The sequence below is a fragment of the Amblyomma mixtum genome, chromosome 3 (genome assembly GCF_055824585.1).
Source record: "Amblyomma mixtum isolate Tamu chromosome 3, ASM5582458v1, whole genome shotgun sequence".
NCBI lineage: Eukaryota > Metazoa > Arthropoda > Arachnida > Ixodida > Ixodidae > Amblyomma > Amblyomma mixtum.
In genome coordinates this window covers 130699116-130717028 of record NC_143014.1, presented here as the reverse complement: position 1 = coordinate 130717028, position 17913 = coordinate 130699116, and the positions used below count along the sequence as shown (strand labels likewise).

The following is a 17913-nucleotide window of genomic DNA, read 5'->3' as shown; positions in this document are numbered from 1 at the left end:
GCTGCTTCTCTCCTGTTCGCAACACGGTCGTGTGCATCTTGTAGGCTACCTCAGTGACTCTTAAGAGAGTGCCATTAATTCAAGTGTCAACAGTGAGGATTAAATGGCCAACTCTATCTAAGCCAATCCAGCCAATTGCTGCTGTTTAAATCTAAGATGGCGCCTTCTGCGGCGATGAAGAACCAGGTGGTTGCGACAGGATGCCCGCTTGCATCTATGTTTGGTCGATAAACCCAGCTGCACAGTATTGCTGGCATACATTTTAGTCTGAAAAAATCAAACTTCTCAACTCTGCAGGGTCCTAAATATTAGTCTTAAATATGTACATGGTCCTGTGAGGTGTGTGATAATTCCTCGGTAATGTCCGAAAGATCGCACACATTCAAATTATTGGAGTTCGAAAAATCTGTCAGCTACACCACCCACACACTGCACTCATACATCCACTCACTTACATCCACTCACACTTGCAGGGGCTCACATTTGTGTGAGAAATGAAATGAGTGCACTTATTAGTGAGCCTGTTAATCCATGATTGGATGATTGTATGTGTGAACAGGTGTTGAAAAGGCGTCCAGGGCTGGTAGTGGCTGGTAGTTTTGTTGAGCCCTAACATATGTGCGGCACCACAGCTCTTTGTGTGGTTTTCTATTGCAGTATTTTAGTTTCCCACTGTCTATGCTCAACCTTTTTTTTTTTTTTTCCTGAACGAATTTATTAATTCAGTCAGTTTTAAGACCAGTGCACCCTTTGCTTTCTTTTGGTTGCCTCTCAGCATTTTGTGCTGTGTGTTCAAAAATGTGTCAGCAACTCAATTCCTTAGCCACAGTGGGTAATCTAGCCAGAGCACTTAGAATTTATTCTCACATAGTCATAAGAGCTCTCGTCCTAATATGTACTCATGTACTCGCACTAGGAGTATCTCATGTCCACTCACATGCACTCCTACTTGCAAGGGTTTAATTCCACTCATACTGAAAGGAACTCACATTGACTTGTGTGAGGTCAGAAGAGTGCAGTCCTGTGTGAGCCTGCTGACCTGTTATGAGGCACACTGTGCTCTGTTATAAGAAGACTGGGTGTAGGGGTAGGGGTTTGGGGGGGGGGGGGGTCATCTTTAATATTAGTGTGCTGCTATGGGGGGAATGCCACAAGCTAGGGCCAGCGGCTTCAACATCATTTGTAGGGGCTGAACAGTGAGGAAAGGCTCATGATATGAGACCATGGGAGTCGGTGACTACAGCGGTGACTACAGCTCACAGACTACAGCTCATCTTCGCTCATTCTTCGTGCAAACTGCTCGAGACTGGAACGGCCTGCCAATCAACTCCGTGCACCACTCCGATCCACTGCACTTCAAGGCTGCCATCCAATCTCTCATTAGTGAAACATTCAGCCCATCCCTCATGTAATACCCCATTCCTGGGGCATTTGAGGTATTGATAATAAATAAATAAATAAATAGCATCACAGGCCAAGGTGGCACCCAGGAACCGCATTGAACAGCTAGGTCTCACCACATACAGATGGCAATGGGGCCAAATGATTGCTGCAGCTTGCTTGACTGGTGACTTCTTGTCTTGTGACAGCTAGGTGCTGTCACAACCTTTAGGCATGTGTTCCAGTAGGGTTTTCATTTCTTTATAGAAATAGCAAATACAGCCATATTGTAGTCAAACTACAAATGAAGGCACTGGACATGCTTGCAAAGCCACTGCTGAAAATTAATAAGTGTTAAAAAAAATTTGGCTGTTCTTTAAAATAAGAATGTTGTTACTTAAATTTTTAAATGATGTGCTAACATTGCTATTTAAAGACCACAGTTATTCACACCTCTACATTAGTCTGAATTGTCTTCAGTCATCTTCATTGCACTGTTAAGAAGGAACTGGCACTAACTAGTTTTAATTTGCTGCTACTACTGTGCTGCTTTACCTCTACTACCTTTACTGTACTCTTTGAAGCACATTACCAGCTGAAAAATAATACCTTTGCCGCCTAGGAATGGAGCTGCGTCGTGTGGCGAGGAAATTTTTTTTTGGCCTCATGTCGAGTTTGTTGACCACATGTGCCTGAAAGAATAAGCTCATTTGATGCACTTCTTTTTCAGTGACAAGGCCACATCCCCACCTCCAAAGTCTATAACCGAAAGAGCATTTAGGCCGAAGTTTCTTCGAAAGTTGTTCAAGTGAGTTCTTATTTTAGTCTTTTGTGATTAGTGCCGCTTAAATGTTCTTGTTAACTGGCCTGTATCACTGAGCGCATCTTTACATGCGTTGTTTAAATTTTTTGCAGCAGTCTGAAATTTTCTTTCTAGTCTGTCAGCGCAAGCATGCGTTCACAGGCTCAATTCCTGGTTGGCAAGGCCATGTTTTAATGGTGGCAAAAAGCAAACTGCATGTGTACTGAGGTTTTGGTGCCTTTGAAGAACCCCAGGTGACTGGAATGCATTCACATTGCCATGTGCGGCTCACAGTGCCAGGAGGCTTTGCAAAGAAAGCCAGGGTAGATGCAACTACACTAGGGCATGTTTTGCAGCAAGCAGAGAAATGAATTTCTGGCTCACTGGTGAAAAAAATGGCACTGAGCCCTTATCACCACAATTTGTTTTCTTACTTTTGTGTTGACAACCTTGCAGTTTGCAAAGAATCGGCTTATTAGTCGTGGCAGTAGCAGTCCTCTTTGTTTATTAGATCTGCATTTCTGTTGTTCGTAACTGGCGAGACTGGGGGATGTCTTCAAAATTGTCTTTGATAGCCCTTGCTGGCTGTTAAATAATTTGGCCAAACAGCTGTGTAGCTATGAAACTGTTTGTCACTTAGAAACCATTTGGATATGTGCAGGTTCTCCAAAGGTACCAGCACGCACGAGGATCAGATGACGCAACCTTCCAGCCGGATCTGTCCTAAGGGGCCTAATGCCAGTCTTCTTAAAGGGCCTAATGATGGCAACCTCTTGTGAGTGATGTGCACAGTATCTACACTGTTCTGCATTGCACTGTAGTGCAGCATGAGACACTTGGAATCCATTGCCTTTCTACTGCCTACTCTAATAATGTGCTTTCAAGCCATAAAAAGAAAACAAAGATAGAATGTTAGCTATAGGTAGCTAGTTGTATGTAGCTTCGCATACACAGTGTTATACTTAAGGCCCCTAGCATTCTGTGGTGGGAAATTTCAAATTCTGTGGATGCAGAATAAGGAATCTGAAAAATTACACAAATGCAGAATCAAGAATTGGCACAATTTTGAGGGAAGCTTAAGGCACATAAAAGAAATATGCAAATTTATTTTCTGAGCTGCTAATATTTTTGTGTTCTTGTTTTGAAGGTAATTTTTCTGTTCACATTTTGGGTTGATGCTGGTGATATGTGCAAAGGCTAAGTGTTTAGTGTTAGTAAAGCAGGGGCTCAAAAAAACTCTATTGAAACTGTCTATATTTTCGTTTGAATTATCAGGTTATACATGTGGATAGATATGTAATATGGACTGGTGTTCGGAAATTACTGATGGCAGCAAAATAGACAAAAGTCATTGGTCAGAAGGAAAATGTCATTGCACAGAAAATTCCCAACATCCAAGATGCTTAATTATGCAATTTCTGTCAAGACCTAATATCGCTACATCACGACTCAACACAGGTTTCAAGGTCTCAGTTATATTTCTTTAAACTCATTGCTGATGTAAAAAGTTTTTATGCAAACAAATCAGCACATTTTATGCATTTTAAAGCACTCATGCTTGCAAAACAAATAAAGGAAAATGCATGTGAAATCAGAAAACTGCTTTGAAAACTTTTGTTTAGATATAGTCCTATGAATGCTAGCCCTACTTTACGCCCCCAGTCGAATCAGCCAGCAACAGCAGCGCCACCACATCTTGCTAACATCGGAGGAAGGCATTGATTTATACGAGGATTAGATGGTGTTCACGTTGTGTCTGAAAATGTTAATCGAAGCTTGAGTTGCTGCTTGAGTTAAGTTCGAGGGACTCTGAAAGGGGCTCTCAATAAAATTGCGATATGCCTAGGATGCTAAAGGACGCCACTTCACAGATATGCTCCACTGAGAATTTTTGTTTAATTCTTTTTGTGGAAGCTGAGTTGTATGCAGTCAAAATTTTAATTTCCGCATCTTCACGCCTTTCTCTCTCCTCTCCAAATTTCGCACACTGAAACATCAGCGCCCCTATGCTGGGGGGGAGAGCTTCCTGACCAGCCGGGGTAGCCACGGCCATTGTAGCTGCGTTATGTCTGAAAGAGTTGGCACGGCGAATCAATAACCCCCAGCTGCTGGCATCGCTTGCACGACATGACTTCATATGCCAGGTTTCGTGCGAAAGCCTGCCACCGTTGGTCTCCGTGAGGTGGAAAAGTGGGAATTTTTAAAAATGTATTGTAAATTCTCCGTTTGCTTTTGAGGTCTTATACGTGACATGAACACCCGGTGGCCTGTACTCTGCATAATGCAAGCATCTTGTAACCAAACTCGAACACCCTTTTCAGGGACCCTTTAAGCTAAGCCTGAGTTAATCTTAAAATACTTTGTTCTGAACAGTCTGCTTCGAAACATCGAAACATAGTTGCTAAGTTTGCATGAATGGAGGGCATGGTGCACAGTGTTTCTGTATTGCATTTCTTTTTTTTGCCTTGTGAAACATGATCAAAAGTGCCCTTCAGTTAAACTTACAACCTTGGGACCATTCTGAGCTTACTTTGCTCTGTCTTTTTTCTCCTCAGTTGTTGTATTTGTCTCCAAGAATTTAGTGAGTTACTTTAATTAGTTAGCTCTAATTAAGACCCCTATTTTTCCACCATGGAAAATTTTGAAGTCTGCTGATTTATTATGAAAAATTTGATATATGTCATGGAAGCATAACACATATAAAATGAATATATCTTTGTTGTTGAAACATGCATTGCATACACCAAATGTACCTTTGTTAAAATTGAGTGTGGCTGTTGCAATTCAGTGTTGCAAGTGGACACAGCCCTGCAAAAGTCGGGCACCTGCCTGTTGCTCACTTTCATTCCTGGACGGCCTGGTACCTCAACAATTAGGAAGTCCCCAAAATGGATGCTCAGTGTTATTTGAAACCAGAATCATTTTTCACCACTACTAAAGTCAATTCCAGATATATCGAATCATTGTTTATACCAAACAGTCAAAAGACCCTCTAGAAAATTCCATGCAAAAGTATAGCTCTACTGTTCACGTTTATCAAACTTCCTTTCAGCCAAACAATCAATATATCAGATGGTATGCTGCGCCCCTGCAAGTGATGCTTCTCCTATCAGCGCTTCTGTGATCACTTTTGCTTGTGGAACAAAGTCAGGTGCATGGCCTTGGACAGCTGCTCACGGAACTAGCCATGCGCACTCGTTCAGCAGAATTTTGTTCTTTACCAGATTCTAGCTTTCAGAAGAGTTCAAATAATGGAATTCCCTGTTGTTCCCACTGATTTCTGCAACAGCGTAAAAAATTATATGTGGCTGCTAACACACCATTCTGCAGGAAATGCTCAAATCCAATTGGGAAACCAGGGTCTCGAGTCCTAATGAATAGTTTCTTTTTTTAGGCCCAGTCCAAGTGTACATTGGGTTGTTTTGTCCTTTGTGTAGGCGTGAATATGTGTCATGGCAAGGTCCGGACCCTGACAACCGACGAGGCCCAGATCCAAGCTTGCGCCGAGGCCCAGATCCAAAGAATCTTACCAGCAAAGAGGGCTCCACCAAAGCTCGGGGTCCACAGGCATCAAGCCTGTTTCGCCGGGGGCCCCTCAAGGATATCACCTTCCGCTCCTTTTTACGGGGATCCTCTATGTCCTCTGGTGGTAGCGACTCTCCTCAGGGCTCCAAGTCCTCCTCCTCCCAACAGTGATTGGGACAGAATCATACTTAGGCCCAACTTTCAGTGGTAGCTAACTTGAAAGTATAGCTAACGCCTATCACTCTCGGTGAGTGGAAACAGTACTCTAGATTTGAACTGTTTCTTTGTTATGTTTGTCTTCTAGTTTCACAAGACTGTGACTCTTGCTGGTCTAGTATTTAAAAAAAAAAAAAGTTTTGTGAACATCTGAAGCAGGCCAGCACAGCTGCAACTTCAACTGATGGCAGAACGAAAGTCTAAAATCTATATGCTGAGTTGCTTTTAATGTAGCACAGTTTTGTTCTGCTTGTTTAAGTGACTTTGTTAAAATTGTAAGAGGTTCTTTTACTGCGAATTTGGTAGTGATGTCTGAGTTCAGTTCAGGCATTTTATATAGTTCTTCATTCGTGCAACATGGTATCTGCTATATATAGACAACCAAAATGCTTGTGCAGGCATCTTAGTGCTACCACATAAAGTTGTCACTAAGTATGGGGCCTGCATAAATGCCTACTTGGTACACATGGTCACTGAAACCTTGTTTGAGCTCACAGTGTGAAATGATAAGAAAAGGCAGAGGTGTATACACACCACATACAGGGTCTTGCTGCACAGGTCCTCAGCCACTTAATTCAGACACTATCTTCATGCAATCCAAGCCTGGCTCTTAGCCTGTTTGTGATAAGTTCAGTGCAGCTGGTGTAGCTCATTTCACTGCCTTTGACTAGCATGCTGTTTAAGTTATTCCATAATTTCAAAGTATATTGAAAAATTAAGAGCCATTGAAGATATCAGAAGCAGTCATCTTTATTTCCACTCAAATGCTGCTCTGTATCATAGAGAGTTCAGCAAGTGCAGTCACGTCTTCTGTATGAGGTGTTGCATAATGAAATAGTTGTAACCTGTTATTTCCTGCCTCCACAGTTTATGCCACTTTTGTCATGAGTGCAATGTTATCAGCACAGGTATCTGCGGAAATATTGCCTCTATGCTGCAAAAGTTGTTAAGGGTTATGCAGCCTGTTTTAACACAGCTGGGATGTCCAATATACTGTGTTTGGCAATTTTATGTGATTTACATCCCAGCTTGCCACAATGTGGACACAAGCATCTGCTTTGCGGTAGTATGTGCTCTCTGAAAACGGATACAGTGCAGGCTCATGTTAAGGTTGGCGTGACTGGTAGTTTTAAGAGCACTCATAGCAAAGCTTGAGCTGCATTAATAAGCCAAAAAATAATATTCAGCACTTAATATTTCAGCCACTGTGTACTTTTTGCAGAAACATGCTTCAGTGCCTCATGATGTCTGCAAATGTGTACTCCACTTCATAAAAGACTCATCATAAACAGCCACATCAGATTACAAATTGAACACTGTCCACCCAGAAGGCAACTGTCCAAAAATATGTTATACACAACAAGAGATTCCAAAGCTGCCAACATAGCAAATGGTAAAATGACTTAGCCATGGTGGCAGAAAATGTGGAAGGTGGTGAGAATGTGAAATTTTAATGAAACCTTGCTGAAAGATTCTAAGGTAGTTGTGGTCAAAATTACTGATTTATTTATAGCACAGCTCAAATGCCCCTGTTAGGGGCATTACATGAGAGAATACTCAGTACATTAATCGTAACTAAGTAGCAGCAGGCTTCCCTTTTCTAGCAAAACGTGATGTCAGAAGAAGCTTAATTCAGCCGCACATCGAATTTTTCCAGCTTTTTAACTACGCAAAATACATTGCAATATTCTGGTTCCTTTAAAAGTTCCCATGATGCCTTGCATAGAGTCGATGGCAATGGGGCCCGAGCCCAAGCAGGCGGCTGCCGACAGGAGAAGAGGAGAAGCCACTCAAAGCGTAGTCTAGAGGTGAAAGAGGATTTATTTGACAGGGCAAGAGTATAACTAGACAAACACATAGTTGACAGGCAAGAACTTGGAATAAGCTAGATTTGGGTGACATAGGAAAGTGAAACTGAAACTAATGATACACCACCACCTTGCTTAGCAAGGAAAGCCATGTTAGTACACATTTGCTTTCTTTTTGCTGACAAACATTTTAGTGCTATTTCAGGCTTTAAAAGTTTCTTACAAGGTAATTTGCTGGTCCTTTTGCTACATCTACAGTGTGCTTATCTTATCCTGTAAGCATGGGCAGGAGCATTTATAAAACAGAAAAGTATAGACGATCAGTAATGCGATTCATGCGGCAGAGTGTGCGTTAGCATTCGTGTCCCCTCTGGACAGAGCAACTGCAGCCGCTAATGGGGTCAGACTGCGAGCAGGCAGTGTGATCAAGCGCCCGCCTCCCCCCCCCCCCCCTCCCTCTCTCCCCCTCACTCCTCTGAAAGCAGAGAGAGGGAGTTCCCTCCCTCCATTTTGCCACCTGCCAAGTGAGGCTTCAAATGGACGGACGGACATTTTTTCGACATGGGGGTTCTAATGTCAACGCATTAAAATAAAGGACCAAATCACGGTTTCTTACAGACGTGGCATTATGTAACATCGTATGACAGGTTTGCAAGGGCAGCATGCAGACTGCACAGCCAGGAAATTACTTGTATATTTTCAATACCTAATTGTGTTGGTGAGCCACTGTCATTTTACCAGAGTTAAAAATACTGAGTCTGGAAGCAAGTCACCTCTTCATTTTCTGAAAATACAGGTGTCTGCACAAGCGTTAAGAATGTGGGAGCCATTGAAAAGCTTGATTTCTTGGCAGTCTAAGCATGCAGCCACTTATTAAAGGGTGTGCTCTGCACTCTTCTGCACAAACTACACAGTGCACCCCTGAATGTCAGGCTGTGCCTCGAGACAGCTAAGAAATTTAGCTTTATTGTGGCTGTTATATTCCAAAGACTTTTGCAGGCACCTCTTAGTGAGCATTTTCACTGAAGGTAATAGCTTGTACTGCAGTGGCTTAAAAAGGTTTTTTTTTTTTTCAGCTTTTGTGGTTGTCCTGTTACTTGACTACTTTGGCGGTACAGTACAGCAACTCAGCTTATTTCTTTGCACTGGTGCAGTGATTCTCAGCGCCGTGTGGCAGTGGTAGGATGCCTACAAGATCTTTTTTTTTTTTTTTTTCTGGGGGTAGGGGGAGGGAGTTTACACACTTATTGAATCTCAGGAATAGTAGGAAGACCATGTTGACTTGAACTTGCTTTTGTTCAAATGCCATCTGAAACAACAAGGCGGGTGCTGCTTATGTTTGGCGGAGCTCTTAGATAGAAAGTAGAAGCCAGTCTGCCCCACTCTTGCGTCATTCGCTCTTTTGGTATGCCATGTCAGTTTTACCTGCAGACGGATCGCACGTAGGCTGTCATGTGGCCAGTAGGCTTGTGAACTGTTCCACTATGTTAGCATAGCTTGAAGAGCTCTCTTCACAAGTGAGCGCATTTAAAATTTTCACAGCGCTATTAGCTGCTGGCAGTTGTTTTCTGCTGGTTCTAACTGTGTGTAAATGGGAGTGGGCCAGTAATCTATTTTAGGCTTGTAAACCCCAGCTGAGCACCATTTGGCTTTTGAAGTGTTGCCTTCATTTCAAAATGCATTACCAACACTTTTCACTTCGCTATGTCTTTACACTTCAGAGTGGACAGTTTGCGAAAGGAAAAAAATCTGATCAAGCTCTTTTTGGCACAGTAATTTGGAGCATATTAAGTCAAGTTTGTCTATACCACGCAAGTAAAGTGGCAAATGCTAAGCTTGAGTTTTACTGTGCGACTCATAACAGCTTTTGTGATCCTTGGCTGCCCACGTAAGTGAAAGAAAGAGCCAAAGAAACTACAGCGCTCTAGCCTCATTTGAGTGAGTGCAGAAATAATTTTTAATACATGGCTCCGTCCCATGCTTATTCAGTGCTTTTTTTTTTTTTTTTCACCCACAACTTGTGTAATTTGCTATGGTTCTGGCATTATGCTTGAGTTTTTTTTTTTTTTACAACTGCTCTGGCCCTTGACGGAGGATAATGGCAGGTATACTTTTTCTTCATCCAAAGTTAAGCTTGCATTTGGTTTAGTAGGAGTAATAACCACTATTTTAATTGAACAAGTTCCCAGAATTTTATTCTTTTTTGGGAGGGAAAGGTTGTTAGTTCATGGGACTCTTTATCTTTACAATTTTGTCAAGTATTGTTACCACAGGAATAGTATAGTATCATTGGATGCCAGAAGTGCCCTGTCTTGCAGCATAAATCATGCATGATCTGTAATGTGCTTAGCTCAAGTGCTTTGTATGGCATTGAAGTTTGGCAGCAAGTGGGTACTGTTATAAAGTATGTTTTAGCTGAGATTTGGAAGTCATAGAACCAAAAGTACATTCTAGGGCTGCTTCTATATCACATGGGAAGACATCACCAAAACGTTTTTTTTTTTTTTTTCTGCTTTGAAAAAGAGAAAAACTGTTCCAAACATTTGTATCAAACAGCATGATACCAAAAAGCAGTGGTGCTCTGTCACCTGTAGTAAAATCGCAAATCGTTTGATGTACAGTCATGGATAAAAGTATGTGGGATGCGGGTTTGCAGAAAAAAATTATTTCTGTATAAATGAAAAGCATACAAGCATGAAAGGACATGCGTGCTCTATCGAGGCAATGTAATAATAAATTCCTTTCCACAAATTCGCATCCCATAAACTTTTGTCCACTACAGTACACTACTTGGAACAGAGCCCTTTTTGTTGTGTCAGCTGTCGGCTGACAGCTTATAGCTGTCTGTGGTGTTAGCTAGAAGCTCAAAACGCAACAGTTCACTACGGACAGTGAAGCTTAAGCAGTAAGAAAATACCCTTGGGCAAGTTCGGTAAGTGTTGTGTGTGTGTATGTGCATTTCCCGTCCAGAAAACGTACATAACAAGACAATGTGTTCTTTTTATTATGTTTAAATTTTTCTAAGGAAACTAGCTACAACCTGACATCACAGTTTCATTCCTGAGGCTGTCACACATGCATTTAAATTCATTAATTGTGCTCATCTGTTGTCCTGCTTAATGTCTCGCACATTATGTGTATAATGGTGTTCGTGTAGCATATGCCTCCTGGAATAGAAGATGAGGTGCTAAGCTTGGCGTCCATTCAGAGAAAAATGCTCATTGGTACTAGATGTCACTAGCACAAAGTACAGCTGGATGTTTCAACGTAAACTGTAACAAGTTGGCAGACTCATTTAAGGAAGCTTTCTTATTAGCATTCAGAAAAAAAAAATGCAAGGGACAAGTGAATAGCAAAAACACTATAAGTACAGATGCTACCATACAAGTTTCCAAAGAACTGGATGTTGAATGGTTATGTGAAGGTAACATATAGTTTATAACACACTTTGCCACTTATCCTGTGTGTTTTGGATCCATGTCCAGCTTTTTGAAATGACACTGAAAGGTTAAATTTAAAAAAGATAATTACAGTTTATAGTTCCTTAATGATATTTAATGTGTGTGGTATAACTCTCGACATAGCTGCATCACAGCTTACAAATAAACGAGGAATCTCCCATGGCTGAAGTGGCTCTGGGCCTTGTTATAATGTGCGAAGAGCTGTTGCATTGTTTTCATGTGTTTTTGCAGTTTTTACAATGAAGGTAGCACAGTTTGTCGTATGCTGTTTATGGCTTTGCTTTGAAGCTGTGAACAGTTATTAGTAAGTAGAGTAAAAGTGCATTTCTGGTTAATGATTTAGTCTCCGCAGGTTTTGCTTGGTTGGTATTTCAAAGCAAATGCAGCAAAAAGAACATAGAAGGCAGGACAGGTTATTGAAACCTCCACAGCTTAAGCAAGGTTGTGAACATGTGTACCAAGTGACTGCATGAAGGTGAGCAATTGAGTCAAGCGTGTTTGACAGAATCTCCAAAACTACAATACAGGGCACCCTGTGCGCACTGTTGTCACGTGCACATAAGATGGAACTATTTTTTCATTGTGTGTATGCCTGAAAGCAGTGTTTCGTCCACATCATGTATTACAATCTGTAAAGCAAACAGCCTAAAACATGATGAGAAAGATAAGATGCGAGTGAACAAGCATTGCTTGCACCTCATTGCATTATGTGCTTAATTTTCTGGCATTGCCATCAGGGACTAGGCCGAATTGGGCCTTGGCCTTTGTGTGAAAGAAAAGTGTGCTCTCTGAGTGTGGCAACTCGCATACATCTTTCACTCTTTTTGTTCCACTTGCCCTGAGAACCCTCATTGTCATGTGTGAAAAAACCTGTTGTACATACAAGCAGCAGCAGCAGATATCTATTTTAGAAATCATTGCTGTCGCAGAGTAACTGCCATTTTGTAGTGTGTGGTTGTCTGTGAAGTTGATTTTGTGTGTGCGGCAGATACCCTTTACTGAACGTAGGCCTGTACACAGTCCACTCCAGAGTGTAAAAACTGCAGCCTCGTATATATATATATAAAAAAAAAGACACAATGCACTACTGGTCAATTTTGGTTGCACCAATGGCTACATCTCTCTTCATTGGCAGGCTAGAACCATAACTGTTCTGAAAACAGCCAGCTTACATTTCTTCAACAAATGACCGTTGCCAACTGGCAAAGCACAGTCTGTTATTTGCTTTCACACGTGCCACTGTTTGAGCGCTTGATGGCTATGGTTTCAATTGATTTTACAGGCGTGAACCAAGTTTTTCTATTGGCTGTGCATTTGGATAAAAGCTTTTACTGTTTAATGTGGCTAAATTGAAAGAAAAGAATGAGATAAATTGTCAAGACATGTTTTGCAGTCATGTTTTCTCTTAGTGTGTATAGCTTGAATGAAGGCTCTGTATCACTTGTGCGCTTTGAGGAGTAAATAGTCGATATGCTGACGTACGTTTTATGGTTAGCGAGCGAGTCTGAAATGCATAATTCATCTAGCAGGTGACTGCACAGATGCCTCTGAAATTTTGTTTAAATATCTATTGACAGCATGCCAAAGTAAACCACATTGGAAATTGCTCATGTTTTAGCATGGCAGCAGTGTTTTCATGGCAGGTTAGTCTCTTAGAAAGCAGCTAAGAATTACCTCTGCACACTGATGGAGGTTGCAGCCATTGCCTAAAGTGGCTACATTTATGTGATTCAACAACATAGAAAGTGCATGATGCATTTTATGGGTTGGTGCTGCCATTTATGAGCTTAATGTTCAGTGTCCACAAAGGAAAAGCATTAGCACTACCACTAGCACATAAGTGGTCATATGTACAGCAGTGCTTTACAGAGGCAAGCTGTGGGAATAATGATGTATGAACTTTGCCAAAGTTTTAAGCAGAAGGGGTTTGCTTCTGGACCATACTGTGTGGCTTGTTTTGCAGCACTGGCATTCCATATCTTTTGAAGGTGAAAAGGACTCTTCTCATCCCTCCAGAAATTGGGAGTTTCACGGATGCTACAACATCCCCACTACACGGCTCAGAAGCAAACCCATTGGGCTCTTTGCTTTTGGCAAAGGCTGTAAATCACTTTTGTAAGAGGTATGCACACACTGGGATCGCACAGCTTGAAGTATTGCCATGTTACTTTCGACAGTCGAAGGTTATAAAGAGTTGATGTTTCAATCATTTCGTCCATGGTAACCTTTGTTGAAATTTCTTGACGTCCCATGTAAGTGGTTGCAAAAATATTTAAGCCAGGCCAGTTTGGGACTGGACCTTTGTCCATTTTGTGTACTAAACTTAGGTTGGTGGCTAATGTCATTCGTCCATTTTTGAAACAAATGCTCATTGATAGGTCCACAGCTGCTGGTCTCATGAAGTGTACTGTGTTTGGATATTTTGATCTCATGTCCAGTATTTATATTAAAGTAACATGTATGGTTGATAATGGGAGGTTGTAGGATGGTACTTTAAAATGTTTAACAGGAGCATACATTAGAGAAAAGTTTGACATAACATATTTTTCACCCCACACTTACTTTGACACATTGTGGAATAGAATACCAGATATTCAGTGCAAAATGTTGGCTGTGATTTTGTAACATTAGTGTGTGCTTTATTCTCAAACATCTGGTCTTCAAGGAATCAATATTTAAAGGGCTCCAGATTTCAGAGCTTCAAGATGCGAGCTACACTGCCTGGCTTGATGCCACAATATCTTATGATGCCCACCAGCACAAGTATCTGCATGTGCACTCCTATCTTCCCTCAATTATCAGCATTAATCATTATTTTGTTGCACCGCCTGCTACCGCAAGACATCATGGGATTCTGTGTTGTGGCTCTTATCTTCAAACTCTGTATCTGCCGCTAATAACTGCAGTATGAAACATTCCAAAAGGTGTTTTATCAAATGATACTTTACTGCCAAGTGCAGGCCTGTACTTTCATTTTTGTTCTCAGTTTATGACACACAGGAATATCATGTAGCACTTTCATCAGAGTAGCATTTTTCACAATCCATACTTCTGTAACCTAGTTCACGGTATTACTATCTTTTTTTCTCTCCCTAAGTGTTGTGTATCTTTTTAGAGAATGGCACCACCAGCACTGCAAAAAGGCAGAAAGCCACACAAGAAAAATAGCCATGCACACTTGAGAGTTCAGAGGATAGGCTACTGAGGCTTGATTTGCATGAACAAGTACTTATCAACATGTTAGCTGACTTAACAGCAGTAACTGTAGACTTTGCTAAGACACATGGGATCTGACAGATAAGAAAGAAAGCTCAGTTTGAGTTGTTTCTGAAGATGTAATGAATTTGAAATGATTTCAGAAATGTGCACTGTTACTAGCTAGGCCAAAGGGCTGCACTGTAATGTACTGTAAACCCACTGTTGCTGCTATCCCTTACCATTCAGTGAGCACTAAGAGACAATAGTCGCTTGTGTGCAGCAAGGGCTGGCTGCTTGTTGGAAGCAGTGGCTGGGGGATTCACTTTGCTGGCCAGTCGTAAATATGGTCTCCGTCCTGCTGCTCGAAGTGGCTGACTGATGTGTGTGTGAAAACTTTAGTCACTGTCAAGAATGTACGCATTGTGCTTGTATGAGTCTCGGGGCAACACAGCAGAGCCACTGAGATGCTTAGCTATGCTTGTGAGTGCTAGCATAACATCAGATTTGTACAGCTACTGACTTTGAAGCCAGAATGCCCTGCGAAGCTTGGACTTACTTTGTAAATGCTAGAGTAGAATGGTCTTCAGTGCCATTTCTTGTCAGGTAAATGCATAATTCACTGTGCTGACAGCTCCACTATGGTAGCTTAGAATCATGACAGAGCTTAGAGCTTGTCCAGTGTGAATGGCAGATGTCAAGGTGCTGCTTGTTTAAATTATGGGAAAGTTGTTCAAAGCTGCAGGCAAAGCTTAAAATTGTGCTGTGTTTCCTGTGGTAGAGTACAGTAGAACCTCATTACAGTAGCTCATTTGTGGTAAAATGCAGATACAAAAAAAGAGGTTTAGGTTATGCAGGATTCAGGTTTTTATGTTCCCTTGCATGGGTTTATTGAAAAGTAAAGGGAGAAGATTAGGCCAAAATCAAAATATGTGCAGCTTTTTGCGAGTAATGCACAAATGATAACCTTGCTAGTAAACAGATGATTATTTTCAAAAGCAGTCAGCAGGACAGTAATAGGAAAGAGACCTTTGAAATATCATTTTTCATTGAAATTAACTGTGTATAATGTCAGATATTGCAAGCAGAGTTGCACAAACTCAAATTTTTTTCAGGTGGCAGAAATAAGCCTATAATTCAGAGACTCTGTGAAGCTCTTGTACTGCAAAAGATATGTTTCCGATTAGCTGCTGAGAATTTTTTTGGAGAGGAATGGTATTACTGTAATGAGGTTGTACTGTATTGTGGACATTAATCTTGCAGTGTTATACTCAATCATTCCAGGCAGATCACAACCACTTTTTAACCGGTGTATATGCATTTAGTCTGCCAGCTATGTCTTTAGGGTTCCATATTACATATTCCACTAGTTTCCCTGGTCATCTGGCTACAGTCCTGTTGGTTCCACTAATCATGTATATTCTCTGCCTTCCTTTTCCTTTCTTTTTTAATTGGTAGCACAAAATGTTCTGTTTTCACAGTGTCGTCTGTTTATGTGACTGCACTGGTGAAGCCTTGCAGATAAATAAAGGCAGTTTGTATACACCTAGTGACAAGGAATATAGGTGTAGCAATCAGACTAGGGATATGAACACAGCCAGCATTCATAATTAAGGCCTCATCTCATGCTGTCCAAACCTTTACGTTGCCAAAACAAGGCTAAGCTGTGTCTAGAGTTTCATGTGTATGGAAAAAGTACAAAAAGATGAAACCCGTCTTCCTCCGCCCTATGAATGCCTTTTCGTGTCCCACAAAACAGGATCCCCAGGTAGTACAATGACAAATTTGCCAAATTTTTAAAGCCTATAATCTGTTTCCTGCACTGTCACCCTTCTATAAGGAAAGGCAAGACACTGTCTTATGCATAGCCTAAGAAGTGTGTTGGCACTTGTTTTGTGCTGTGGTTCCTTTTAGAATAAATGCTGTCCTGCCTGATGTGTGTGTTCCTTTATTGCTGCCTCATGTATATTCTGGGTCACATTCTATCATAGCAGTTGTTATACTTAACTTTCCATAAACATAAAAATATTATTTCAGGCATCCTGAAACATGTTTAAAAAAGTTGTGCCCCGCATATGCTGGTAAGAAGCAAGTGATGAAATTCTACCATGGCTGGTAAAATACGTCGCATTTAGCATGAAATACATACAAATCTTTTTCTTTTTTTTCTTTTAATTTTTTTTATTTATTTATTCTCAGAAACAGTACACAAACAGTTGGTTGGACCTATAGCCTTCACGGCTAATGAGGGGTCCAAATACAAAACAAGCACAATATTACTGCAGACCGTGTAAATAAAAAACTTCAAGATTAACACACACAATTGAATTCATTCCTACATTTCCATGGAAAGTAAATAGTGTTTTAAAGATGCCGAAAAGTTATTTTTTTCTTTAACTTCATTTGGGATTTCATTCCACACATGGGCTCCGCTGTATTCTAGGAGTCTCCGGCCGTACATATTGTAACAAGGTGGTCTCGTCTCACTAAACCTCTTTAGCAAGAATCTACAAGAAATTCTTTTCACTGTCGTGTGATCTCATTCCTTTTGTAGATACCAATTGCATTGTGCCCGTCTTTGTACAATTCTTTCCATGCACAATCGTTCGGGACCCCGCCGCGGTGGCTCAGTGGTAAGGTGCTCGTCTACCGAGCCGGAGTACCCGGGTTCGAACCAGACCGCGGCGGCCGCGTTTCGATGGAGGCGAAATGCAAGAGGCGCCCGTGTGCCGTGCGATGTCAGTGCACGTTAAAGATCCCCAGGTGGTCGAAATTATTCCGGAGACCTCCACTATGGCACCTCTTTCTCTCTTTCTTTCACTCCCACCTTCCTCCCTTCCCTTACAGCACGATTCAGGTGTCCGCCAAGATATGTGAGACAGATACTGCGCCATTTCCTTTCCTCAAAAACCAATTTACCACAGTCGTTCGGAGGCTTGAGACTGTAAAAAAATCGAGGATATTTGCATTGCTCTCCAAAACAATAGCGTGAACAAACCCTTCAGACATGTTTAGGTTAGTGTAGGTTTGCACTTAACGCTACGCATCTTGACCAATCAATGCAGTATTTTTGCTGGTATTGACAAAAAGTAGTGGCACACCTTATTTGTACTGTGCCCAATGATCTCGTGTTGCTGATGCCATACCACGTTAGTCTGATGTGCTAGTGGTAAATGCTACATTACCTTAGTGATTTCTTCAATAAATGTGTTAAAAAATCCAAACCAAACAGGCATCAGTTGAGCTTTTCAGTTAGAATTTGAAGCCTCAAGTGATCAGTCCTTAACAGCTTCTGTCGATACTGCAGCTATGTGGTAAGGTGTGTAAACAAAAGCTGAATTTAGTAATAAGTGTGATACAAAAACAGTAGCAGCAACAAATAACTGCATATAATGTGTACCTTTGAAATAAGGCATTGTTTAAAGTGTGTACAGCAATCTTCCTGTTCCATGCTTACACCTACTTGCCAAAAAATGGGTTCCACGCAAATTTTTTATTTGTTGTTTGGCTACATATTAGCTTGTAT

General features: G+C 41.2%; 1 protein-coding gene across 4 annotated transcripts in view; it reads left to right on the top strand.

Moving 5' to 3' along the window:
- The window catches only part of LOC149351828 (uncharacterized), a 58803-nt gene extending 42481 nt beyond the window's left edge, over nt 1-16322 (top strand). For all 4 annotated transcript variants that reach the window (XM_089581153.1, XM_089581155.1, XM_089581154.1 and 1 more), the window contains 3 exons: nt 2111-2188; nt 2844-2957; nt 5620-16322. In XM_089581153.1, the coding sequence (XP_089437279.1) occupies nt 2111-2188; nt 2844-2957; nt 5620-5878 (451 nt within the window). In that variant the 3' untranslated portion in view covers nt 5879-16322. The remainder of the gene's footprint in view (nt 1-2110; nt 2189-2843; nt 2958-5619) is intronic.
- Nucleotides 16323-17913: the final 1591 nt, after the last annotated feature.